This window comes from Achroia grisella, unplaced genomic scaffold, assembly GCF_030625045.1.
Source record: "Achroia grisella isolate CSIRO2021 unplaced genomic scaffold, CSIRO_AGI_Agris_v1 utg2471, whole genome shotgun sequence".
In the NCBI taxonomy this organism is placed as follows: Eukaryota; Metazoa; Arthropoda; class Insecta; order Lepidoptera; family Pyralidae; genus Achroia; species Achroia grisella.
Genome location: NW_026712739.1, coordinates 97,515 through 124,883, shown reverse-complemented (window position 1 = coordinate 124,883; position 27,369 = coordinate 97,515). Strand labels below are relative to the sequence as shown.

The window sequence follows — 27,369 nt, the reverse complement described above, 5'->3', positions numbered from 1 at the left end:
GATGGCCGATTTTCATTTAATGTTAAACATAGACACCTATATAAATGCATTGTAAATAAACTGACGATCTTCAAAAAAAAAAGTAATTCAATTGAGTTTCTTGCCAGTTCTTCTCAATTGGATCTATATACCGAACTGGACGGTAGGGAAAAAAATTATAATGTAATACTTGACGTTCATAAGCGGCTAAAATGTCCTACATGAATAAATGATTTTTGAATTTTGAATTTTGAAAAATTCCCTGAAATATAGCTCCAGCCATCCAAATTTATTATCCAGAATGTTGTCAACACTGTTGAATCACATTTCATTCAATCACATTTATGCTGTTATTTAATAGTCCTTAATCAAAAGCCTTGTGTAGGTATATTAAGGTAATTCAATTTATCATGAACTGTGTCATATTATAAAATATTCGAACTTTGACTGTGGCAATGACAGTCCTCCGCCGCTATTCTGCAGTATTCTATTCTATTTCTGGATTCCTTGGGGCCGGTAGTAGCTGCTCCACGTGCCTGCGACCACAGCTCCCTGGTCGGTCTGTAGCGTAGTGCAATCGTCCCAGTCTATTCAATATGTTGCCAACCCATTTTGGCCCGCGTACAGATAGTTTCTAGCTTGGACCCGGTCACCTTTTGTATATATTTGTTTAACAGGTGGTCTGTTATTCGATTCAGCTACTTTAGTGCTGGTGTGGTGCGGAACATAACATGGAGCTTGGTTCTGACGTCTCGATTGAACAGAAGCTGATATGGTGTCCGACCGTTGGAGGTTGGTGTACGTCTAAGTCGTGTCTTAATGATCAGAAGTTTATCGTTAAGGTCTTTATAAAATACGTGTATTTACATAAGTTAATTTATTAGAATAGAAAATTATGGACATATGTCAAATAGAAATATTTCATATTATAAAATATTCGAACTAGCGACTGGTGGCCAGTATATGACAGTCTGGTATAGCATTAATCAGTGAATGCGATTTTATTTTACACTACGATGTTGGCAAACAGTCAAACGGCCCATCTGATGGTATTTTTACCATCTATTATTTTTTATTAAATTTATTATGAAGTGTGGTATTCTCCCTCCGAGGGAGATTCTCTGGACCACAGCTTATCCAATTCCTACCGTTATTCAATAGCCTGGAGTAAAAATACTCAGTGAATTCAGTATTAATCTTTACTATGATGTTGGATATTGTTTACTGTAGCCATTTTTTTAATTAAATTTATTACGACGTGTGGTGTTTTTCCTCTAGAGGGGATTCTCTGGACCACAGCTCATCCAATTCCTACCGTTATTCAATAGCCTGGAGTAAGTATACCCAGTCAATTCAATATTATTCTTTACTACGACATTGGCAAACAGCCAAATGGCCCATCTGATGTAAACGTTTACCATAGCCTATTTTTTTAATTAAATTTATTATGAAGTGTGGTGTTTTCCCTCTAGAGGGGATTCTCTGTACCACAGCTTATCCCCAATCGTGGTGTTATTCGATGACTCTATGGGGGTATAGTCTTCGCTTGCTTTTGTACGGCGCTGGCAGCTTAAGATGAACTGTCTTCACATGGACCTTCATTGAATTGGATTGTGAGAATGATTTCCCACAGTGCTGGCATTGGTATGGCTTATCCCCTGTATGTACCTGCGAATAGACAAAAGGGGGTTTTAGAATTTAATAGACAATAAACGACGACTTCGGTGGTCTAGCGGTCTAGCACACCGCTTTACGACCGATGGTCGCGGGTTCGAATCCTCGCACGGCACAAATATTTGTATTCATGAGTATTATTGTCTGTATCAGTCTGGGTGTTTTCTATGTATAATATGTATGTATTTACAAAAAAATATATCTATGTATATGTATCAGTTGTCTAGTACTCATAACACAAGCTCTGCTTACCGTGGGACTAGATGGCGCTGTGTTAATTGTCGAGTGTTATTTATTTATTTATATCAGTTGTCTAGTACCCATAACACAAGCTCTGCTTACCGTGGCACTAGATAGCGCTGTGTTATTTGCCCAGGTTTATTTATTTATTTTACCGTTTTGACTGCTTCTCCTAAGGTGATCATCTCCTTCTTCCTTATCCCATTTATTTGTTGGCGTCGTAATGTTTTTCTCTTCCATTCATCTCTGTTCGCAGTCATTCCGTTATTTACTCCCTTTCTTACCATATCATCTTTCACACAGTCCATCCATCTCTTTTTTGGCCTTCCTCTGCCCTTATAACCATCCACATTTATATGTCGAACCTTCGTTAAAATATCTCCATTCCTACGCATTACGTGAGTCATCTCGTTATTTACTTCCTTTCTTACCATATCTTTCACACAGTCCATCCATCTCTTTTTCGGTCTTCTGCCCTTGTAATCCACATTCATTCTCACCATATCTTTCACACAGTCCATCTCTTTATCGGTCTTCCTCTGGCCACGTAATGCACAGTCAGCATTGTCAGCATGTTGACCAATTCAATTATAAAAAATCTGTTATAAAAATAATGATTGTTCAAATAAACTTAATATAAGGCTTTGTGTTTAAAAGCTTTGGGGCACTCAGCGCACTGGTACGGCCTCTCGTTGGTGTGCGTCCGTATGTGTATCTATCGATAAATAGAAATAAAAATAATCTTATTCAAATAAACTCAATACAAGCACTTTTGAATATGTGTATCTATCGGTAAATAGAAATAATCTTTATACAAATAAACTTAATATAAGCACTTTTGAATAGTCATTTTTTATTTTACCACTCATTAGGAATGCAGACTCATCACAAGAAGAATAAGGAAGAAACTTGTGTGTTGCTCTTTTAAGTAAATGTTTTAAGTAGGTTTACATTAACAAGGATTAGGCATGCGACAATCAACATAGAAACCGCTACGCACTTAATCTCTGTTCAATCAGATAACATTGTCAGCTCTATGAATTTTAAGTTAGATATTTTCTACAAAAACATTATTATCTGTACATATAAATAAAATTGGAGTGTCCGATTGTAATATTGAAATAACCATTTTTTACTACATGCATATGAATATAAATACGGTACATACACCAAAATATCAATTTTTACATTTTTTGTCTGTCTGTCTGTTTGTTCCGGCTAATCTCTGAAATGGCTGGACCGATTTTGACGGGACTTTTATTGGCAGGTAGCTGATGTAATAAGGAGTAACTTAGGCTACTTTTATTTTAGAAAAAATGAAGTTAAATTCCAGTCGGACGAACTCGCAGGTACAATTAGTATAAAACTACAAGTTGTGTGACCGTATGTCCCTCACCTGCAGCCTCTGCTGTACTGTGAACCGTTTGAAGCAATGTGTACATTGGTATGGTTTTTCTCCGGTGTGAATCCTCTGATGGTACATTAATGTCGACTTACTCTGTAAATATAAAACAATGCAGATTAATCATTACATAGTATAATAATAATAATCTCTGGACAATTCACACAGCGCCATCTAGACCCAAGTTAAGCTAGCTAAAGCTTGTGTTATGGGTCCTAGACAACTGATACAAATACATAGATATTTTTTTTTCGTAAATACATACATGTTATACATAGAAAATACCCAGACCGATACAAACAATCGTACTCATGAATACAAATGTTTGTGCCGTGCGAGGAATCGAACCCGCGGCCATCGGTCGTAAAGCGGTATGCTAGACCGCTAGACCACCGAGGTCGTATATATATATATATAACTACTAGCTTAAACCAGCGGCTTTGCTCGCGTTAATTTATCCCCTTAGGGGTGGAATTTATCAAAATCCTTTCTATGGGGATGCCTACGTAATAGTAGCTTTATGAATGCAAAATCTCAGCCCGATCGGTTTAAAATTGACAAAGTTTCATACAAACTTTCATCCCCTGTTCTGTAGTAATTTAACAATAATTTAATTTATGCGTGTACTGATAACAATCCAAAATGTACCTCTTTTGTTTACTTTATTTCATATAGAGTTTTGATAGTATATATTATTATTATTTATTTCGGCGGTCTCTCCAGTTTCAAGAGTATCTGATCTATCTAAACGGTGTAATGCTTCCGGTCTGCTCTGATTTTCGGTACCTCGGTTCAGTTATTCAGAACAATGCCGACATAGACCGCGATGTAAGGCACAGAATTAGTGCGGGATGGATGAAATGGCGGCAGGTCTCGGGAACGATATGCGACTCCCGAATGGCCTTGAAACTAAAGGGTAAAGTTTATAAATCTATCATAAGACCTGTCATTTTGTATGGATCTGAATGTTGGGCCGTAAAGGGGATGGACGAAAGGCGTGTGCATGTGGCAGAAATGCGAGTGTTAAGATGGATGTGTGGGGTTACCAGGAGTGACAGAATGACAGAAGAAAGTTGCGCCGGTTATAGAAAAGATGTTAACCATTGAGATTGTGTGAAAGATGTCTTATGGAAAGTGTATATAAATGTGGATGGATGTAAAGTAAGAAAAGATGGATGGATTGTGTGAAAGATGATATGAAGAAAAGAAGAGTATGTTCAGATATGACGACTGATAGAGAGCAGTGGAAGAGAATGACATACTGCGCCGACCACAAATAATGGGATAAAGGCAAGGCAATGATGATGATGATGATATTATTATCCAAATAATCAGAAAGTCAAAATTATATGATGGCACGTCAATGACCTCATTAAACATTTTTTGGAAAAAATGGCACGTTGATGCGTAAAGTTTCGCCTACTCTGACATCGAAAGCTTTATTACTGTTCCGTATTCCGGACCTCCTTAGGTCGGATTTCACCAATCATAGCATAAACACGTTCAAGGAAACGGAGTTCAGCGTGAACTCGATAAAAAGAACGACGTTGATCTCGTTTTACTTTAAATGGAATTCACCAACATTATACAGATCGCGTTTACCAAAATGAAGTTTAGATTTTCATTCGTTCACAGTGTTACACGCTCATAAAATAATATTTGATGCAATGGGTAATTTAAATAAAATGATTCTAAGAAATATTTATAATTCAATCATGTGATAATTAGGATAAGTTTTTTAATTTTTAATTTAATAAGTACCGTCGACTACAAAGTATAAAACAACAACCTTTACCTATAAACTAGTAAAAAAATATTTTATTGAGGATTTTTTTTATATCACTGGCAATTTTCTTTTTATTCCCGATATTGTATTGTCAAAAATTTGATTGATGACTGTTTGAAAACTGACATCATCATCATCATCATCGCAGCCCGGAAGACGTCCACTGCTGGACATAGGCCTCCCCCAAAGATCTCCACGACGATCGGTCCTGCGCTGCTCGCATCCAATGCCTTCCAGCGATCTTGACCAGATCGTCGGTCCACCTTGCTGGAGGCCTTCCCACGCTGCGTCTTTCGGTCCGTGGTCGCCACTCGAGGACTTTACTGCCCCAACGGCCATCTGTCCTACGAGCTATGTGCCCTGCCCATTGCCACTTCAAAGTCGCAATTCTTCGGGCTATGTCGGTCACTCTGGTTCTTCTGCGGATCTCCTCATTTCTGATTCGATCACGCAGAGTAACTCCGAGCATAGCCCTCTCTATTGCCCTCTGAGTGACTCTGAGCTTGTTGATGGGGCCCATAGTTAGCGCCCACGTCTCTGTTCCGTAAGTCATCACTGGCAACACACATTGGTCGTAAACCTTCGTTTAAAGAGTTAACTGTAGGAAATCAGACGTTCAGAATTTATAAACGTGTTTAGCGAAATTTGTAGTGGTGAAATGCAAAATGAAGGTTTGAACACGATTAAACATTTTAATGGCGTTCAGTACGAACTAAACGTGATCAGTTTCTTTGGTGAAATCTAACCTTAGTCTAAGCCGGTTGTACACCGGCTTGCTTACTGAACCAAAGGGCGCTCGATAATACTGACCACATATAAAAACATGTGGCCACTTAAATTTCGAAAAAATAATAAATAAAACAATTGAAAATAAGAACAATTTTATCTATATAAAACAAGATAATTAATGATTTATTGACGACCTCGGTGGTCTAGAATTAACGTCCGATGGTCGCGGGTTCGATCCTCGCACGGCACAAAGATTTGTATTCATGAGTATTTGTTTGTATCTATATATATGTATGTATTTACAAAAAAAAAAAATATCTATTAATTGATTTATTTAATAACACAAGCAATATTAATTGTTTTTTATGAAATATATATTATATATATATACACAATATAATTGTTTTTGATGAAAATATACACTGTAGAGTGCGTGGCCACTAAACAGTACTACACATCGGGACGTTCCTGAGCAAAGGTGAGTAAGTTTGGTGTTACATTGCTTACTTTGGGGTGTTCGGAGTGTGGATGACGTTCTATCAGGTCGAGATCGTATTTCTGCTTCCTTTTCCATTAATTATTTTCTTTTCAATAAATACAGTCCACTCTCTATTTTATATATAAATTTATAAGGATTTGTGATCCAACAATTATATATATATATTGGTTGATATAAATCTACTAATTTCTAGCCAACTTGCAATTATATATATATATATATATATAAATTTTATCCACCAAATCTGGGGGTTCAACAAAATTTTCGTTGTATCGCGTCGAGCACACGCAAATCAACATATTCTCCGCGAATCAACGTTAACGGAACCATCAGCCGCGATCTCCGCGCGATCATCTTATTAGTACATCATCCAGTGAAAATCATCGTAGTGTTGTGCGTTTTTAAAGTGAAACGGCTACGCGTATAATAAGACCTGCAACGAATATATTTTTTAAACATATATATAAATTTAATTGTTTATTTATCTATCTTAAAAAATATGTGCTTAGGAAAAAAACTACGTCTAACAATATATTCTTGGTTGGGATATAACTCATGGTGTTAAGTCTGCCATATGCATCTATATTTGTGTATTTGTGCATAAAAGATTTAATAAATAAATAACTCGCTACTGACCGTGCACTCCTTCCCGCAGACCTCGCATACGACTGGACTGACGATGCCCTTGCTGGTGTACTGCTTCCGTTTGTATCCGAGATGCACCCGCTGGTAGTGTAACTCGTATGACCGTTCATTAACGAACGTTCTGTTACACTGTAAATATAATAATAATTATAGATATATAAAGTTGCATCTATACATGTAAATAAAATTGTAGTGTCTGTTTGTAATATTGAAATAGCCGTTTTTTACTACATGCATATGAATATAAATACGGTACGTACACCGAAATAACATTTTTTACAATTTTTGTCTGTCTGCCTATTTGTTTCGGCTAATCTCTGAAATGGCAGGACCGATTTTTACGGGACTTTTTGGCAGATAGCTGATGTAATAAGGAATAACTTATGCTACTTATATTTAAAAATAAACTTTTATTTTAGAAAAATAAAGTTAAATCCATGCGGACGAAGTTTTGTTTTGTTCAGAGATTAGTTACCTCTAAAATGGTTGGACCGATTTTGACGGGATTTTTTTTGGCCGGTAGCTAATGTAACATGGAGTATCTTAGGCTACTTTCATATGAGAAAAATCTTTTCTTTTAGAAAGCATTAGAGTAGTCCGGAAAAAAAATCGCGCAGGCAGTTGGCGCGTAGCTGTTTTGCACGAATGATGTGTGCTGCTATAGACTAATTGAACGATTGAGTTATGTTTTGATATTTCTATAGATCGAATGTTTGATTGCCTGTTTTAGTAACTGAGTCTTTGCTTGATTTAAACCTAGACTAACTGATTGATCGATTGAATGTTAGAATTACTTATTGATTGAAAGTTAAATTGACTGATTGATTCATTGAATGTAGATTGACTGATCGAGTGATTGAATGTTAGATTGACTGATTGATTCATTAAAATCATACCGGTTCAAACGTAGATTGACTGATCGACTGATTGAATGTTAGATTGACTGATTGATTCATTAAAATCATACCGGTTCAAACGTAGATTGACCGATCGACTGATTGAATGTTAGATTGATTGATTCATTCATTAAAATCATACCGGTTCAAACGTAGATTGACTGATCGACTGACTACAAATACAAATATCTTTATTTTGCCTGAAAAGTGGTTTACAGGATTTTAAAAATTATAATTTATGTATCACACTTTAAACCAGAATCTGGCATGCAAAAATTAACAGTGTCCATTTATTATTATAAGATTATACATATAGCTCAGTTTCATTTTTATTTTCATCATTATTAAATTAAATTTAAATTTCTGGGCAAAGTACTACGATCACCTACTTCATGAATTAAAGTACTCATCAACAGAGTAAAAACACTTATTGAATGTTAGATTGACTGATTGATTCATTAAAATCATACCGGTTCACATCTGGTGGTCTCCGCCTTCGTATGCACCTGTGCTACGTGCTCCAGTAACGCATCTTCACTCTCCAAATTGACACCGCACTGGTTACACGGCCTGGTGATGAAAATATAGTTCACAATATGACGGCCTCAGTGGTCTAGCGGTTAAGTCCACCGTCTTTAATTCTAACGGTCACGGGTTCGATTCCTCGGACGGTACAAACATTGGTATTCATGTATATGTTTGTTTGTATCGGACTGGGTATATTAAAGGGTGTTAAAAACGATGTTTAAAATATAAAAAAATATCTAGAATGTTAAAAAACTGACATAAAGTTGGCAACCCTGAGATCAATCAATACATGCAAGTGCGCGTCTATCGAAAGGAACGGGGAATCTCTGGTCGCTTGTTTTTGGTCGGTGTATCTTTTTAGTTGAGTAATATAATTAGGTAAGCTTATGGGACACAGTCATCTAGATACATAAAATAATAATTGCATTTAATAATGTCTAGTAAGACAAATTCAATATTGTCTACTATGCACTGCTGTATCTAAACTGTGTCACCCCATCTTACATTTTCCTATTGTTATTTAATATATAAGATCATTATTTCTATGTACATATTGTCAGTTTATTATCATCTATAATATACATCGTCTCGACCTTTAACATCGTATTATTCACCCACAACAAGCTCCTAAGTAGATTTAGGCCAGGGTCCCACAAATTCACGATCTGCCCCTGATGACTAGGGCCCTCACAGGACACTGCAAGCTGAATAGCATGGCGGAACTAGGCTTGCCAAGCAGAAGAGGAAACGCCAATACACATCCTATATGGTTGTAGCCCAGTCATGGAAAAACCATGAGTAGGCCAAAATGATTTTCAATTCTATTCTATTCTGCTCAAATCCATTTAAAAAAAACTAGTAAATTCTCACTTTCCGTCCAATTAAAAATCTTTTTATAATGTTTTGTTTCGTCATACAGCTATTTTTTTTTATATATTTTTTATATTGAAGTATAGCCTTGTATGCGTGTGAGACGTGGACATTTCAAATGAAAAGAAAGAAAAAGGAAAGAAAGAAGACAAACTAGAGGCTTTTGATATGTGGTGTTGGAGGAGGATGGAAAGAATTAGCTGGAAGATAAAGGAAGAAACGAAGAACTACAAAGGGTGAAAGAAAAAAGGCAAATATTGAACACAATAGAATAGAATAGAAAATCATTTATTCAAATAAACTTATATTGAAGCACTTTTGAATAGTCAATAGAAAATAGACGAGGAAAAATGTTGGCACACTTGATACGGCGCGATGAGTTCATGAAAATTATTATTGAGGGGAAATAGAAGGAGAGGGGGAGGGGAAGACCAAGGAATAGCTACATCAAACAAACTGAAATCTCTCTGGCGGTATCGAGCCACTTAGCTTGAGGCGAGACTTCGCTTCGCTTTGTGTGCTACCGATTATACAACGGACTGTGTTCTGAGGAATTGTTCAACATAATGCCTACGGCCACCTTTCACCATCGCATCGCTCGCCATCGACAGGGAATTAATCTCCACACGCTGGAACCTAAGTGGTCCCGAACAGTGCGTTTTCAGAGTTTCCTCCCGCGTACACTTAGATTGTGGAATGAACTTCCTGCCGAGGTTTTCCCACGAGACTACAGCATGGGGTTTTTCAAGAAGGGTATATTAAGGTTTCTTAAGGGTCGGCAACGCGCACGTGATACCCCTGGTGTTTCAGGCGTTCATAGGCTACGGTAACCGTTTACCATCAGATGGGCCGTATGCTTGATTGCCACCATCGTAGTATAAAAAAAAAATTTAGGACAAAATGGGAGTCGTGTCGTATCAAGAATTAAAGAGCATGATGGAAGATCGCGGAAAGTGGCAAGGGCTACACCGCCAAGAGCGTGGATTATGAAAAAAAAAATTATGTATGTGTATGTGTATTTTATTTATATATACCTTATTTAAATTATTAACCGGGTCTTAACACGAATAATTTTATGGCAAATAAAGGTATTTACCTCTCTCGACGTTTCGACTAGGTTGCACTAGCCGTGGTCAAGCACACCGCTTTACGACCGATGGTCGCGGGTTCGATTCCTCGCACGGCACAAACATTTGTATCCATGAGTATGATTGTTTGTATCGGTCTGGGTGTTTTCTATGTATAATATGTATGTATTTACAAAAAAAAATATCTATGTATATGTATCAGTTATCTAGTACCCATAACACAAGCTCTAGCTAGCTTAACTTGGGTCTAGATGGCGCTGCGTGAATTGTATTGAGATTATTATTATTATTAATTTTATTTCGTACGTAAATCATCCGTTAATAATTGTGAGGACCCACAGGAGTGATCCAAGGGACCTACACTAGACCCTTCTAATAGTCGTGGGCTATACTCACTTGAGATTGGGGTCGCAGATTCCGTTCTCAGTCACATCCGTGTGCCGTGTGAACGCTTCCATTGTTAGGAACTGGACTCCGCACAACGCGCAGTACACCGACTCCTCAGTTAGGCACTGCAACAATAGAGACAGCAAACAATGTTTTACCATAGAACATAATCTGTATCCAAATAAACTCAGTACAAGCACTTTCGAATAGTCATATTTTTGGAATGAAATGAGTGAAAAGAATGAAATGAGTGAAATGAATGAAATGAATGAAATGAGTGAAATGAATGAAATGAATGAAATGAGTGAAATGAGTGAAATGAGTGAAAAGAATGAAATGAGTGAAATGAATGAAATGAATGAAATGAATGAAATGAATGAAATGAATGAAATGAATGAAATCATTTCATTCATTTCATTCATTTCATTCATTTCATTCATTTCATTCATTTCATTCATTTCATTCATTTCATTCATTCATTTCATTCATTCATTTCATTCATTCATTTCATTCATTCATTTCATTCATTCATTTCATTCATTCATTTCATTCATTCATTTCATTCATTCATTTCATTCATTCATTTCATTCATTCATTTCATTCATTCATTTCATTCATTCATTTCATTCATTTCATTCATTTCATTCATTCATTTCATTCATTCATTCATTCATTTCATTCATTCATTTCATTCATTCATTCATTTCATTCATTCATTTCATTCATTTCATTCATTCATTCATTTCATTCATTCATTTCATTCATTCATTTCATTCATTCATTTCATTCATTCATTTCATTCATTCATTTCATTCATTCATTTCATTCATTCATTTCATTCATTCATTTCATTCATTCATTTCATTCATTCATTTCATTCATTCATTTCATTCATTCATTTCAATTCATTCAATGTTAGGGGTGCACAACCCTTATAGTAGAGAGGCAAAAAAATAGCCGATTCTCAGACATACTGAATAATTTATAATTTTATAAAAATCAGCCAAGTTGTATCGGAGGAGTATGGTAATTGGTAACTGATATTGTGACTCGAGAATTTCATATAAGATATATATATATAAATAGATAGAATATAATAAATAAGTAAATAAATAAATAACTGGACAATTTCCACAGCACCCAGATGGCGCTGTGGAAATTGTCCAATATAATTCATCCGACTGAAATCAAAGCAAGTAACGGGAACAATACGTAAATAAAAATAAATAAACATTACCTCTACATTTCTATGTGATTTCTTACGGTGCATCCGCAGACCGATTTCCCCAATGAAGGACTCTCCGCAGATGCTGCAGATGTACTCCGACGGATGCTGTAATCTCACGTGCGTGAGATGACTCGTCGACTTACTGAAACATCAAGCATAAAGGGCTGGTAAATGATAACGTGTTGACCAGTAACAAGCGTCCATTGCTACGGTAACCGTTTACCATCAGATGGGCCGTATGCTTGTTTGCCACTTCCAGTATCATCTACTTATTCTGGATGATAGGGGAGTCTAGATCTGGTTCCCAAACTTGTGTCGTATACCCTGTACAACCCAACACTAAACTCTGGACTACTACAGCGTCCTCTGGTGATAATAAATAAAACAAACAGCGATGTTGGATTGTTGAACTTAAAAAAGGGAGTTTTATTTTTACAAAATGGCGTACTTATATACACAGTAATACAACGAAACCATATCGCCGTCTACTTTTAACACAGCGCCATCTAGTATGTAGCTCGAGTACTAAAGTTTCTGTTCAAAATCTACCCTGTAACATCGTAAGCACAGATTATTATATTAGAGCCCGTTAGTTTCTGTTCCCGCGCGTTCCCTTCCCCTCCCTTACCTACAGTACTGAACGGACTGTACGGCGGCCTTGACGCGCGCGCGCATTTTGTTGTGAATTAAAATAAATTAGAACTGTGTTAAACCTACTGTGAAAGTGGAAAGTTAGCGAAGATACCTTCGAGACCCTGAAGCCTAAGAAATCCGCAGAACCATACAGGTACGTGACAGACGTTTTTCCCTATATATATACATAGTACTTTCCCTAACATTTTGGTAGCAGAGAGTAATTTCCCTAACAGTTTCTATATAAATTAACAAACTTATTGATGTGTATGTAAACCTCTTTTCATATTAAGAAAAGGTATTTGTGTTTCTTCTAAAGAAAATATATTCATTTGTTTTTGATTCTGACAGTTGAGTAATAAATTAGCTACACAATAAGTCGGACGTTTTAATATACATATTAATTGGCGACGAGGAAAAGTGTTAAAATGTCCAATTTTATTGGAAATATTTTAACTTTTGACCACAGAAAACAAGAGTGGAACATTTTCAGAAGCAAATTGCAACAATTTATTAAATTGAACGGCATTGCAAATGATTTACAAAGTGCTATATTGTTTACACATTTGTCCGACGAAACATACCGTTTGGCTCGGAATTTAGTACATCCGCGCGAATTAGAGACGGTAGTTTTCGATGAGCTTATAAAATTACTTGATGATCACTTTACACCTAAGAGGCTGACGTTCGCTGACCGGGCAAAATTTTATGATGCAGTAAAGGCACATAATGAATCGCTAGAAGAATGGGCAGTTCGTCTAAGAGGATTGGCAGTGTATTGCGATTTTGGAAGTGCTCTGGATGTCTTACTTCGTGATCGATTCGTGCTTGGATTGGGTGTAGGTCCAGAGCGAGATCGTTTGTTTGAACAAGATGCTAGCAAGCTTACGTTCACGAAGGCATTAGAGGTGGCGCAGCAAGCGGCTTGTGCGCGTCAGGCTAAAGTGATTATGAATGAGAACGGCGAGTGTTCCCGTGGTAATCTTATAAAGGAGGAACCAATATTTAGAGCGACAGGTACGAGTGGTTCAGGCTTCGGTGAACGGCGCGAGTATTATTCTTCTACTGGAGATTCTATTAATCGTGAAAAACAGTGTTGTGTGTGTGGTTTAAAAAATCATAATACGGAAAAATGTCGTTATAAAAATTATAAATGTAAAAAATGTGGAAAGAAAGGACACTTGAAAAAAATGTGCAAGTACAGTGTAAATAATATTACAACGGATGATACTGAATCTGGTTGTGAGAACTGCAGGGAATGTAATTTATATAATTTAAGGTATGAAACTTATGATCCTATTGTTTTAATAGTTATTGTAAATAAGCATAAATTAGAAATGGAATTGGACTCTGGATCCGGAATTTCAGTAATATCAGAGAATTTTTTTAAAGAACATTTTGCTCATTGTATTAAACTTAAACAATGTAATATTAAAATGTGTGTATACAATGGTCATAAAATTACTCCGCTGGGGTATTTTGAGGTAGAGGTCTCGTACAATTGTATAGATAAAATGTTAAAATTTTTTGTTATTCCAAATGGTGGTCCACCTTTATTGGGGCGTGATTTTATGCATGAATTTGGTATACATTTGGTAACAAATAATAATATGGCAATTATAGATAGTTACGAAAGCGAAATTTTAATGTTTAAAAAAAATTATGCTGATGTTTGGACTGATGAGTTAGGCTGTTTTAATAAATTCAAGGTTGCATTGAATATCAAGGAAAATTGTAAACCTAAATTTTTTAAATCAAGACCTATACCTTTTGCATTAAAAGATAAAATAAATTCAGAGCTAGATCGGCTGACTAAGTTAGGAATATTAGTCCCTGTAAATTTCTCAGACTACGCTACACCAATCGTTCCAGTTTTGAAAAATGACGGCACGGTTAAAATCGCTGGTGATTATTCCTTGACTTTAAATAAAGATCTTAATATTGACAAATATCCAATGCCGCGGATTGAAGAGGTATTCGCTAGATTAGGAGGAGGTGAACGATTTACAAAAATTGATTTAAGTAATGCCTATAATCAGTTTGTATTAAATGAAGATTCTCAGATCTTAACTACAATCAATACGCCGCGTGGATTATATAAATATACACGTTTAGTGTATGGTCTAGCCAATGCACCAGCTATTTTTCAGCGTACCATGGAAACACTGTTAATAGGAATTGAAGGTGTAAGCTGTTGGTTAGATGACATTTGTATAACGGGTCCAGACAGAGAAACTCATATATATCGTTTGCGGGAGGTATTAGATAGGATAAAAGGCGCTGGTCTCAAACTTAAAAAAGAAAAGTGTGATTTTTTTTGTAGTAGCGTTACTTATTTAGGTTATGTTATTGATAAAAATGGTCTGAAGACATGTCCTAAAAAAGTAGAAGCTATTATTAAAGCACCTCGACCTTCGAATATTCTAGAAGTTAAAAGGTTTTTAGGCATTGTAAATTATTATAGAAATTTTATACCTCAAGCATCAGAAATACTGAGTCCTATAAATGAATTATTACGTAACGGTGTGTCATGGCAATGGGAGGAACGGCAAGAAATTGCTTTTAAAAATATTAAAAGTGAGTTAGCTTCCGATAGAGTACTTGTGCATTTTGATCCAAAGGCTAGGCTCGTTTTGAGTGTAGATGCAGGACCTACTGGTTTAGGGGCCGTTCTTTCGCAGGGAGAAGATGGATTTGAACGACCTATAGCTTTTAGTTCTCGTTCACTTATTGCTAGTGAACGTAATTATAGTCAAATCCATAAAGAGGCTACGGCTATAGTGTTTGGTGTAAAACGTTTTCACCAATACTTATATGGAAGAGAGCAGCCGTTTATACTTAAAACGGATCACAGACCACTGTTAGCTATTTTTGGTAAGAAAAACGGAGTGTCCGTATCTGCATATAATTATATAATTAATTATATACCGAGTGAAAAAAATTTAGTAGCAGATTATTTTTCGAGGTCTCCATTAAAAAATTCTATAAAGGAAAATAATGTAGATGATAAAATAAAATTGCCATATCTGAATTTTATTAATGACAGTATGCTTCCTGTGTTATATGAAGAAATAAAGACTGCTACAGAAAATGACAAAACATTAAAGATGGTCATGAAATACGCGCATCATGGATGGCCACGAAAAATAAACTGCAAAAATATACAGCCATATTTTAAATGTAAAACAGATTTACAAGTGGAAAGTGGTTGTATACTGCGGGGTTTAAGAATAGTCATTCCATATGTATTGAGACAGCGTATGTTAAACGAATTACACAAAGGTCATTTAGGTATAGTGAAGACGAAAAGTCAGGCTCGTAGCAGGATGTGGTGGCCAGGTATTGATAATGATATTGAAAGCATGGTCCGTATGTGTGAAACGTGCTGTATTTTGCAAACCGCACCTCCTCGCGCTCCGCCGTGTCCGTGGCCGGCCGCCATAAAGCCATGGGAACGTATTCATATAGACTATATGCAAATAGATCAAAAGGTATTTTTGGTCGTGATCGATGCCTATAGTAAGTGGCTTGAATGTATCCCTATGTATAACAGCCTAACTACTAAGTCCCTTATTAATAAATTAAGTTATTTATTTTCTTTGTTTGGATTACCAAATGTAATCGTTTCAGATAATGATCCTAAAATAAGTAATGATGAATTTTTATTGTTTTGTAAAAGTAATGGTATAACTCATTTAACTTCGCCTATCTATCATCCTAGCAGTAACGGCCAGGCCGAAAATGCAGTTCGAATCTGCAAGAAAATGATAAAATGCATTCTCGTAGATGGAACAAAAAGATCGAGTGAACAAATTCAAAATGAATTATTGTTGTTTTTATTTAAATATCGTAACAGTGTTCATTGTTTTACACGCCGTACTCCAGCAAAATTAATGTTTGGTAGAGAATTACGATTGGATTTGATTTTTCCAAATAAAGTTAAACATATTATGAAGGAGGTACAATGTAATCTAAATAAAAGTAAAATGTTTGTAGAAAATCAATTAGTTTGGGTACGTTGGTTCATATCTAGAAAGCCGGTGTGGTTAATTGGTAAGATTATTAATAAACTTGGGAACAGAATGTTCGAAGTTTATATAGACAAATTGAAAATTAGATGCAAACGACATGTTGATCAATTGCGGACATATTGTAGCTCAGACGATATTTTTGAGGAAAAATCGGGAGAAATGCCAGTTACAGTATGGCCGATGTTATCACCGCCAGCGGTAACGGAGGTCGCGCCTTCTTTACAAACAGAACTTTCTAGAGACAGAGACAGTGAGAGTTCATTACCCGTAGTTATTGATAATGAAGCAAGGGTAGAGACGGTAGGCTCAGATATTAATAGAGGGGATTTGGCATCTAGTGATGCAGTTATTCTCTTAGAGAAGGGTACTATTGATGAGGTTCCTGAAGTAATTGCAGGTGAAGGGTCATTACCCATAAATACCGAACCTCAACCATCTGTTGAAGTAGAACCACTGGGTGCGACGTCTGTTTCCATTCAGCCACGATATCCGGGTCTAAGACCCAGAAATAAAAAAGTTAATTATAAAGATGTATAAAATGTTCATAGTTTTTTATTATTACTAGTTTTATAACCTAACATATATTATTCATAATTATTGTGTACATTGTATATAAATATTAGTCATATTATATTCTTATTGTTTTGTTAACAGGTTTTCAAATTAATGTGGAGGAGTGATGTGTATGTAAACCTCTTTTCATATTAAGAAAAGGTATTTGTGTTTCTTCTAAAGAAAATATATTCATTTGTTTTTGATTCTGACAGTTGAGTAATAAATTAGCTACACAATAAGTCGGACGTTTTAATATACATATTACTTATACAGACCCCTTGTCATATTTTTCGATTTTGGACCCCCCCCATTCTTACCTGGTATTGATTTTTTCTACATTTCTAACAGTAGTAAAGTTTAGTGTTAAAAACATTAAGTAAAAACAAGATGATCGCTGTCATATACCCCTAGCAGTTTGTCATAGACTAGATGATGATTACGTCATCGGCAGTTCTATACTTTTTTACACGAATGGCAACCCTCACAGCGATGGCTGGCTCATCTACATAAAAAAAATATGTTGTCGAGTTCCGTAAATGTTCTATACCTCATTTTAGGAAAAAATCAATTTACATATCTATACATATAAACAAAATTGTAGTGTCTGTTTGTAATATTGAAATAACCGTTTTTACTACATGCATATGAACACAAATACATGTACCAAAATAACATTTTTTACAAATTCTGTCTATCTGTTTGTTTGTTCTGGCTAAAGTCCGAATGGCTGGACCGATTATGACGGGACTTTTTTTGGCAGGTAGCTAATGTAATAAGGAGTAACTTAGGCTTTTTATTTTAGAAAAATAAAGTTAAACTCCGCGTGTACAGCTAGTAGTTAAATAAAATAATTTATTACTCACGTAAATGTCGCCCCGCATTCCTTGCATACGTAGTTGTGTCCCTTGTGCCAATTTGAGTGTTCTTTAGCCTTGTATCTGCAAAACATGTAAATAATTATAATAATAATAATAGCACTTTATTCCGAAAGTTGTGGTACATTTGCAAAAAAGCTTACTATAAAATTGAAGAATTCGTTAACGATAATAATGTTTTTATAGAAAAACTTTAAATCTATAGCACTGACCTCTTACTCGTTATACTGTAATTATTTATATAAAAAAAAACATCTATTAAAAAGAGCAACACACAAGTTTCTTGCTCATTCTTCTTGTGATGAATCTGCATTCCGAATGAGTGGTAGAATCAAAATATGACTATTCAAAAGTGCTTGTAATGAGTTTATTTGAATAAAGATTATTTCTATTTCTATTTGATGTTTGCAAGATGTTCCACAACTCGGTGTGTTTTTTAGGCCTCCTCCAGCTCTCTCCACTGAGCTCTATCTTCCGCAACCCTGTTCCAGAACGGTCCCAGAGTCACGTTGATGTCATCTTTCCATCATGTTCTTTGACCCTGTCTTCTGGTCCCATCTCTAGCATACCAGAGAGTTACTAGCTTGCTCCATTTATTTGTTTTGCACCTTAGCATATAATATATATAAATAATTATAAATCAGGGCAACAAATATACATTTTATTCATAGAGCTCGCTTGTCCCCGTGTTTGTCGCTTGTATTTGTATACTATAAATAAAGAATATTTAAAGATATACTTACGGAGTGTTAGAGACGTAGTGGCAGAGCTTGCATACATATTTGATTTGATGGGATTGCTTCAAATGTCCCCGCAATGTACTTGCATTTGGCCATCTGGTCAGGCATATATCACACTCATGACTGCCGGATGTCTGCACAAATAAACATGTTTATTTTTATTACCACTTTATTAATTTAAAAAGTTTTGTGTATATCACATGCCTCTTATGTGTTATTGTGTAATGAATTATATAAAAAAAAACCATCTATTCAAAAGAGTTTCTTGTGATGAGTCTATATATATGGTAGAATAAAAGAAATTACTATTCAAAAGTAAAAAAATAACTCTGCCATTGTCGGTCCCAAGCCCGGATGAGAAAAGAGGAGGGTCGGTTGAGAACGACGAAAACAAAGTCAACCGTAAAATTCGTCAACGCCGAGCCGCAGGCGGCGGTTAATTAACCTGTTTAGGGCAACAGCGGACCTAGGGGAGTTAAATGCCCCCTAAAAATAGCTGCAATACTACCCTGGGAAAGTAGTATGAGTGTCTTCTCCCAACCCCCCTCTTAAATGGAAATGTCAAATAATGAGAGCAATTGTACGTCATGCGATCCGGCTAACCCCCGGCGCTCTCCGGTACCCGGGCCGGAGGGTGTGAAATTAGTTACCGAAGACTTAATGGAAGTAGGCGACCAGGCTTCCATTACAGTGAATACTACTGGCAGCAAAAAACTTATTCAGCAGGCCTTTCACCGCAGTCTGTTTATCACCAGACCTAGAAGTCATTCTTTGGGAAGCAAATCTCCAGAATGTTCACACACCGTAGAAGAACCACCAAGAGAATCGCCAAGCCCTCGAGGCCCACCTTCATGGCAAAGAGTACCAGGTACTAGAAATCTGAAACGGAAAAAAATCAGTGATTCCCCAGAGAGCTTAGCCACCAGCAACATGTTCAGCCAATTACCAATCGACTTAACAGAAGAACCCATTACAATTGAGAAACCCGCAAAAACAAAATCTAGCAAGCCTCCTCCGATAATACTGTATGGTATAGAAGATGTCAATAAATTAACTGAACTCGTGGAATCTGTTGCTAATAAAAATGCATTCACATATCGGATTTCAAACAGAAACCAACTAAGAATTAACACCCTGGATATGGAAGCTTACAAAAAAAACATCAGTAAATTTCGTGAAAATGGTCTAATTGGTCATACATTTAACAAAAAGGAAGAACGGCTCTGTCGTATTGTCATTCGGAATCTTCATCACACAACACCCAAAAGTGAGATAAAGGAAGAAATTGAAAAAACTGGAAACAGTGTTGTTGGGGAAATCATTAACTCCAGATATGGTCCAGAGAAGAAACCTACGTCAACATTCTTTGTGAATCTCTTGCCTAGTGTAAACAACAAAGCCGCTAAAGAAATCAAGTATATCTACCACCAGTCTGTAATCATTGAGGATCCCAGGAAGAAAAGTTCAATTGTACAGTGTCAACGATGCAGCAATATGGGCACACAAAGAATTACTGCATGAGACCTTACCGTTGTGTAAAATGTGCACAGGCGCATAAAACCTCAGACTGTCCAAAACGCGATAGAAACACACCAGCCGAATGTGCGCTGTGCCAAGGGTCCCATCCCGCAAACTACAAAGGTTGTGAGGTGTACAAGGAAATACTTGCCAGAAAAACTAACAAGTACGGTCACAGAAGAGCTGTTAGAAGTCTCGCGATCCAAGATCAAAATTCTTGTAAAAATACTGCCCAACAATCTTCATCTACGCAGAAAGAAAATGAACCACTCTCCTACGCCCAAGCTACTAGAAACGTATCAGATAAACAGAAACCGATTTCAGCGACCAAAGAAAATAGCACACCTAATGTAAACAAAAACCTAACTGTACTAGAAACTTTACTCACCAAACAAAACGAGAAATTCGACTTAATCTTACAACAAATGGGTACTCTAATGAGTCTCATGACCACACTCATAACCAAACTACAAGGGTAACAGGCCTTGGACTAAGATTAGCGACTTGGAACATAAACGGACTTTCACCAAATAAAGATGAGCTCGAGATACTAATGGCCGAGCACAAACTAGATGCTGTCCTAATATCTGAAGCACACTGCACAGACAAAACTAACGTCAAAATCAAAGGTTTCCAGATATATACTACAAACCACCCAGATGGTACGGGACATGCAGGATCAGCTATAATTATTCGGAATACTATAAAGCATGATCTACTACCTGAATATAAAACTGAACAGATCCAGGCTACTACAGTCGCAATACAGGACAGATGTGGATACCTTAATGTCTCTGCTGTATACTGTCCACCAAAACATCGTATGGACACCGACTTGTTCTCTCGCTTCTTCTCAAGTCTAGGAAATCGTTTTATAGCAGGAGGTGATTGGAACTCTAAACATGTTCATTGGGGCTCCAGACTAATAACGACTAGAGGGAGACAATTAAAGCTGTGTATGGACAAAAATAAGCTAAGCTCAATTTTACCACTAGAACCAACGTACTGGCCTGTTGATCACAATCGGATCCCGGACATACTCGACTTTTTCATAACAAAAGGACTCTCCAAAGAATACATGAAAGTTGAGTCGTGTATTGATGGATCATCTGACCATACTCCGGTCTTACTAACCATCAGCTCAACTATTATTGAATTTGAGACACCTGCAAGATTGTACAATCAATGTACTGATTGGTCCTCCTTCAGAGAATACATAGAAGAACACCTCAATGTAAATGTTAGACTCAAAGAAGCGGAGGAAATTGAATCAGCAGTAATACAATTTACCAATCTCATCCAAGTCGCTGCATGGAAATGCACACCTTCTACCGAACGTAGGTATCAACCTACTAATGTGCAATTGGATATAAAGATCATGATTCAAGAGAAACGCAGACTACGAAGAAATTGGCAGCTGAGCCGTCATCCACAAGATAAGGCCATCCTTAACAAAGCCATCGTTGAATTAAAGGAAGCCATAAAGAATGTCAATGATCTTACACTGCAAGCAAAGTTGGAGTCTCTAACTGCCACTAAAGCTACAAACTATTCGCTCTGGAAGGCCACCCGATGCTGCGACAGACCTAACGTACCAAAATTCCCAATAAAAAAGGACGTAGACTGGGCCAGAACAAGCCAAGATAAAGCGGATTTATTTGCAGACCATCTAACAAGCGTCTTTAAACCAAATGAAACATCAGACAACACTTCAGAAGAATACGTTGACGCAATCCTGAAACAAGACCTTCAATTGGACTTGCCCCCTAGACCTATATCGCCCGCCGAGGTCATAAAAACCATCAGCCGGCTAGACAGTAAAAAGGCACCAGGATACGACCTCATCACTAAAGAAGTGCTATCAGAACTACCGAGAAAAGCTATTGTTTTTATTACTACCATCTTTAACTCTATGAAGCGAATAGGGTATTTCCCAAGCGCGTGGAAGGTCTCGGAGGTAATCATGATTTATAAGGCCGGAAAACCAGTAACTGACAAAACATCATACCGACCTATCAGCCTGTTACCTACACTATCCAAGATACTGGAGAAAATGTTACTACGGAGAATTATGCCAAGCCTCTTAGAAGGCAAAGTGATACCAGACCACCAATTTGGCTTCAGAGAGCGGCATGGCACAGTAGAACAAGCCCACAGAGTATGCGACGCCATAAGAACATCTCTTGAACAAAGAGAATACTGTTCGTCAGCGTTCTTAGATATCCAGCAGGCGTTTGACAAGGTCTGGCACAAAGGCCTGCTATGTAAGATCAAGCAGAGTATTTCCCACTCATACTTCTCATTATTAAAATCTTACCTAGAAGATCGAATATTTTATGTGAAAGAAGGTGACGCCACTTCTAATTTTAAAGAACTCAATGCAGGGGTACCACAAGGATCTGTTCTTGGGCCAATGCTCTATACTTTGTACACTGCTGATCTACCACTTACTCCTGGGACAATCACGGCTACATTTGCAGACGATACCGCCATACTGGCAAGTAATAAAGATCCCAGACTGGCATCGGAGAACCTCCAGAAAGGCCTCAATAAGTTGAATGAATGGCTCCAAAAATGGAAAATAAGGGTTAGCGCTGCAAAGTCTGTCCAGGTGACATTCACTCTCAAAAAAGAAGACTGCCCACCTGTTATGTTAGGCCAATCTACTCTACCTCACAGTGACCACGTAAGATACCTTGGCTTCCACATTGATCGTAGACTAACCTGGAGATATCACATCAATCGCAAAAAGCAAGAGCTACAGCTAAAGTACAATAGTCTATATTGGATGCTAGGAAGGAACTCTAGACTGTCCATGGACAACAAACTCCTCATTTATAAAGTTATTTTGAAACCTGTTTGGACGTATGGTCTGCAACTATGGGGCAGCGCAAGTGATACCAACATAAATATTCTCCAGCGCCAACAAAACAAAATCTTAAGAACCATTGCACAAATACCATGGTACATAACCAACACTGAAGTCCATGATCACCTTCAAATAAGAACAGTGAAGGAGGAAATTCGGAATTTGGCAGCCAAATATAAAGAACGGTTGATTCATCACCCCAACAAACTTGCTCGACAACTCACCATAGTACAGCATGTGAGACGACTAAAACGCCATCATATCCTGGAGCTAGAAGATCGGCAGTAGCTCTGGGATGCAGATGAGTAAGGTTTCCAATGGGAAGCCGCTCTACATGATAGCATCACAGAACATATTCGCTTATAGTCCTGGGACTGATCGCAAATGTACTCGGAGAAAAAAAAAAAAAAAATTCCTATTCAAAAGCTTGCTTGCTTGCTTGTATTGAGTTTATTTGAATGAAGATTATTTCTATTTCTTATTACGCAGGCAAAGACACGTGTAGCAACTAGTAATATACTTACAGGGTGATGTCGAATCATATGATTCTTATACGTACTATCCACCATGAACCCTTTGAAGCACAGATCACATTTATAGCTTGACTTCATGTAGTTTGAGGAGTTCTTCCTCGACTGTATTTCCTCAATCTGCTGTTCCTTGGTGAGGAATACCACATCGATATCATCTCCATATGTGACATTCACGAATATATTCTCCATATTGCCATCCATGTCGACATTCTCCATTTTGATCTTACTTTCTTTCTCATTCTTACTCTGTTTTTCCTCTCCCTCTTCTTTATATTCTATTTCTATTTCGTTCGCGAAGTCTATTTCGTAGTCGCGGATCTCCTCTTTTATGTTCTGGTCTATGCAGTCTATATTGTCTATGATTGTCTTTGAATATGGATTGAAGAGTTTGTATTTCTCTAGGTCCAGGTTGCGTATTCTGTCTGTTGTTATCTGTGAAGAAAATAATAACTCAGGACAATTCACACAGCGCCACCTAGTCCCAAGCTTGTGTTATGGGTACTAGACAACTGATATAAATACATATATTTTTTTTTAATTTATATATATTATACATAGAAAACACCCAGCCCGATACGAACAATCATTGTTAGGGAAAATACTTTATGTGGAAACGTCTGTCTCGTACCTGTAGGGTTCTGCGGATTTCTTGGGCTTCAGCGTCTCGAAGATATTTTCGCTAGCTCCAGTTTCACAGTAGGTTTAACTCAGTTTTAATTTATTTTAATATACAATAAATGCGCGCGCGTCATGGCCGCCGTACGGTCAGTTCTGTACTGGGTAAAGGGGGGAAGGAACTGCGCGGGAACAGAAACTAACGGACTCTAATATAATAATCTGTGCTTACGATGGTACAGGGTAGATTTTGAACAATCATACTCATAAATACAAATGTTTGTACCATGCGAGGAATCGATCCCACAACCATCGGATAGTAAAGCTGTGTACTATACCACTAGATCATAGAGAGCATCAAATTATTTATAATCTCACCTCACACTGGTTGGAAAGTAACTTTAGAACTTTATGTGCACGCTGACATTTGCTGTTCAACGCACTGAACTTCTGGAGTAAATTACTGCAATACATACACGCGAACTGCGGTAGACCATCACTTCGAGTCATCTGAAACATATTTCAAATGTAAATTCTTATGTCAAATGTGAATACTATAACTATCAGATGGCAATTGTAAGTAGCTATGACGTTGTCGAAAACTGTAACTGAGTGGATTCCCCGTCATAAAACGAAACAAAAAAGAGGAAGACAGTACAAGAGATGGTCTGATGACCTTAGAAAGATTGCCGGCCCACTGTGGCTCCGATCGGCAAAAGATAGGAACACATGGAAAACGCTGGAGGCCTTTGTGTCTAAAGGACACGTTGACTCAGAGACTGATGTGCAGAATTAGAAATAACATAAAATGTATATATAACTAATATTTCTTTTATATTTTAAACTTTTAATCAATTATTATGATAGATTGTATAATTTTGTGTCAATTAATAAAGGCTTTGAACTTGAATTTGAATGACGTTGTCTATGACATTAAAGAAGTGGCGGGGAAAACTGGATGAGCGTGGCTGTGAATAGACCCCCACATGGGGGACAACGCCTCCTCCAACTTGATCCATATATATAAAGAAAATAAATTAATCCTAACTTAAAATATTAATTAAAATTGTAATATATAGGTGAAGTCGCTCCGTGAAGCCTGCGAAGACACCAGGAGACTTCTGCGGTTCTGGGAAGAGCTTAGCTGGCTATGTTAGTAGCCTGGCTCTACACGCACAACGGTCCAAATGAGAGGCCAATTGCGTAAAATGGAGTCCAACATACAATACAAGCTTAAATAATAAAATAATATGATGTAGTCTTAGTGTCTTGAGTAGTAGACATGTAGCGGCATGGTGGGCCAGGTCCCTAAAATATGGTCGAGTGCAGTGATGGCTGGCTCATCCGTCATACTTGTGACGAGTGCTACTTGTAGGGACTGGTCTGCTCTTATCACTACGACTGATTTAATCTTATTTAGTTGTTTAACCAGTTGGTTGTATATTTCATATTTTTTCTATTTGAGTATTTAAAACAGTGCTAATTGAAAGTTTTTATTCACACATGTCAACTTAAAATGTAAAGTAAGAATAAAATTATTTAAAAGAGCAACACATAAGTTGGGTATTGGGCATAATCCTGTGTAAATAGTGTGTACATAAATAAATAAATAAAAAATGTTCTTTCTCATTCTTGTGATGAGCAGCTTTCCAAATGAGTGGTAGATTAAAAAAAATATGACTATTCAAAAGTATTTCAATCAATGTATGTTTATTTGAATAAATGATTTTCTATTCTATTCTAATTCAGAATTTTTGCCATGCCAATTATTAATTGCAGACAATGTCAATGAAATTATTGTCCACATAAATGTCCCTAACTCCCAATATATAACTTATACTTTATGTTCTGGTTTAGAATATTACATTAATGGAATGGTGCATCTAGCTGGGCTAACGGTATAACCTGGCACCAGTAGAGAATTATAGGGGCGGGATGAAGTCAGTCAACCCATTGTAATTCCCCAGGACCTAATTATTTTAGGTTACTTTTCAGGTAGATATAGCAATGGTCCCATTTGTGCCCATTACTAACTATCCCCTCTCCCACAGAAAAATGACAACGATGTTATAGTTTACTGCGAATAAGATTTTCCCGCCAATACAGATGGCGAAGCGTGAGTTTAAGCTCTTGGAGTGTAGTAAGCATGTATGGGAATCTAATATAATTTTTTCGCATATATAAGTAGTTCAAACTGCTATAAAAGACTATTTAATAAAAAGTAATAATTTACTCTATACTCATGAAATGATGGTATGTCATAGTACAAGTTACAGAGTAGTTTTAACCAATTCTAGTAAATAAACAATAAATAAACTGTACCTTCAACGCCGATAATGTTTCGTAAGTCGACACAAGTTGATTATCAAACATATTAACTAGTTTAACATCCGTCGATAGGCAAATACGGCACGCTTCTATATCCTCCATTATTATAATAATTTTCTTTCAAAACACAAATTAGTAAACAATTTTAATAATAGCGGCAAAGACAGATCAATTTAGACTTCTTGGAAACAATCGCAGACGCCTAAAATTGTTTAGTATTCTAAAAAAGGTGCTCTGTGCGTCGTGATCCTAGAGTACAATATGGCGGATGGAATCAAAAATTAGACTATGCAAGAACGAAGCAACCAATGTTGCCAGATGATGTTTTTCTTTTCCCATAAATTTAGCCCAAAATCTCATATAAATTTTTATTACTACACAGATAAAAAATTCAAAAGAAGTGAAATAGCTACTAATATTACACATACATAAGCATAAAAATTAACCAATACATACGACCTTTATCCCTGTTTCATTAGATTGTAATTATTAAATTTTTTTTCTTGACATATATTCGTTCTCCTTTCCTACAATAATTAGGAGTAATTTCCGCATTCTTGTTTGTGGAGCTCTTGCCATTTTCCTTGCTATTCCATTAATCTCTTTAGTTGTTTTAAACAAAAAGTTGGATTTGGGTCGTCGTCTACACGACTCAAATTTTTTTCTTAATCTTTTTAATACATTCTTGGTTATTTTTTCCTTCTATACATAAATTTTATT

The 27,369-nt window shown here is 36.6% G+C and overlaps 1 protein-coding gene across 1 annotated transcript; it reads right to left on the bottom strand.

Annotated features, from left to right (window-relative positions):
* Window positions 1–945: 945 nt before the first annotated feature.
* LOC131842775 (zinc finger protein ZFP2-like) lies at window positions 946–26,886 on the bottom strand. Its single transcript, XM_059191342.1, is given in 12 exon segments — window positions 946–1,655; window positions 2,509–2,608; window positions 3,290–3,391; window positions 6,946–7,083; window positions 8,321–8,420; window positions 10,733–10,848; window positions 11,962–12,094; window positions 18,035–18,109; window positions 18,790–18,920; window positions 23,698–24,138; window positions 24,700–24,831; window positions 26,644–26,886. Coding segments are annotated over 12 exon segments (1,740 nt in total). The 5' UTR covers window positions 26,752–26,886; the 3' UTR covers window positions 946–1,491.
* Between the last annotated feature and the right edge of the window lie 483 nt (window positions 26,887–27,369).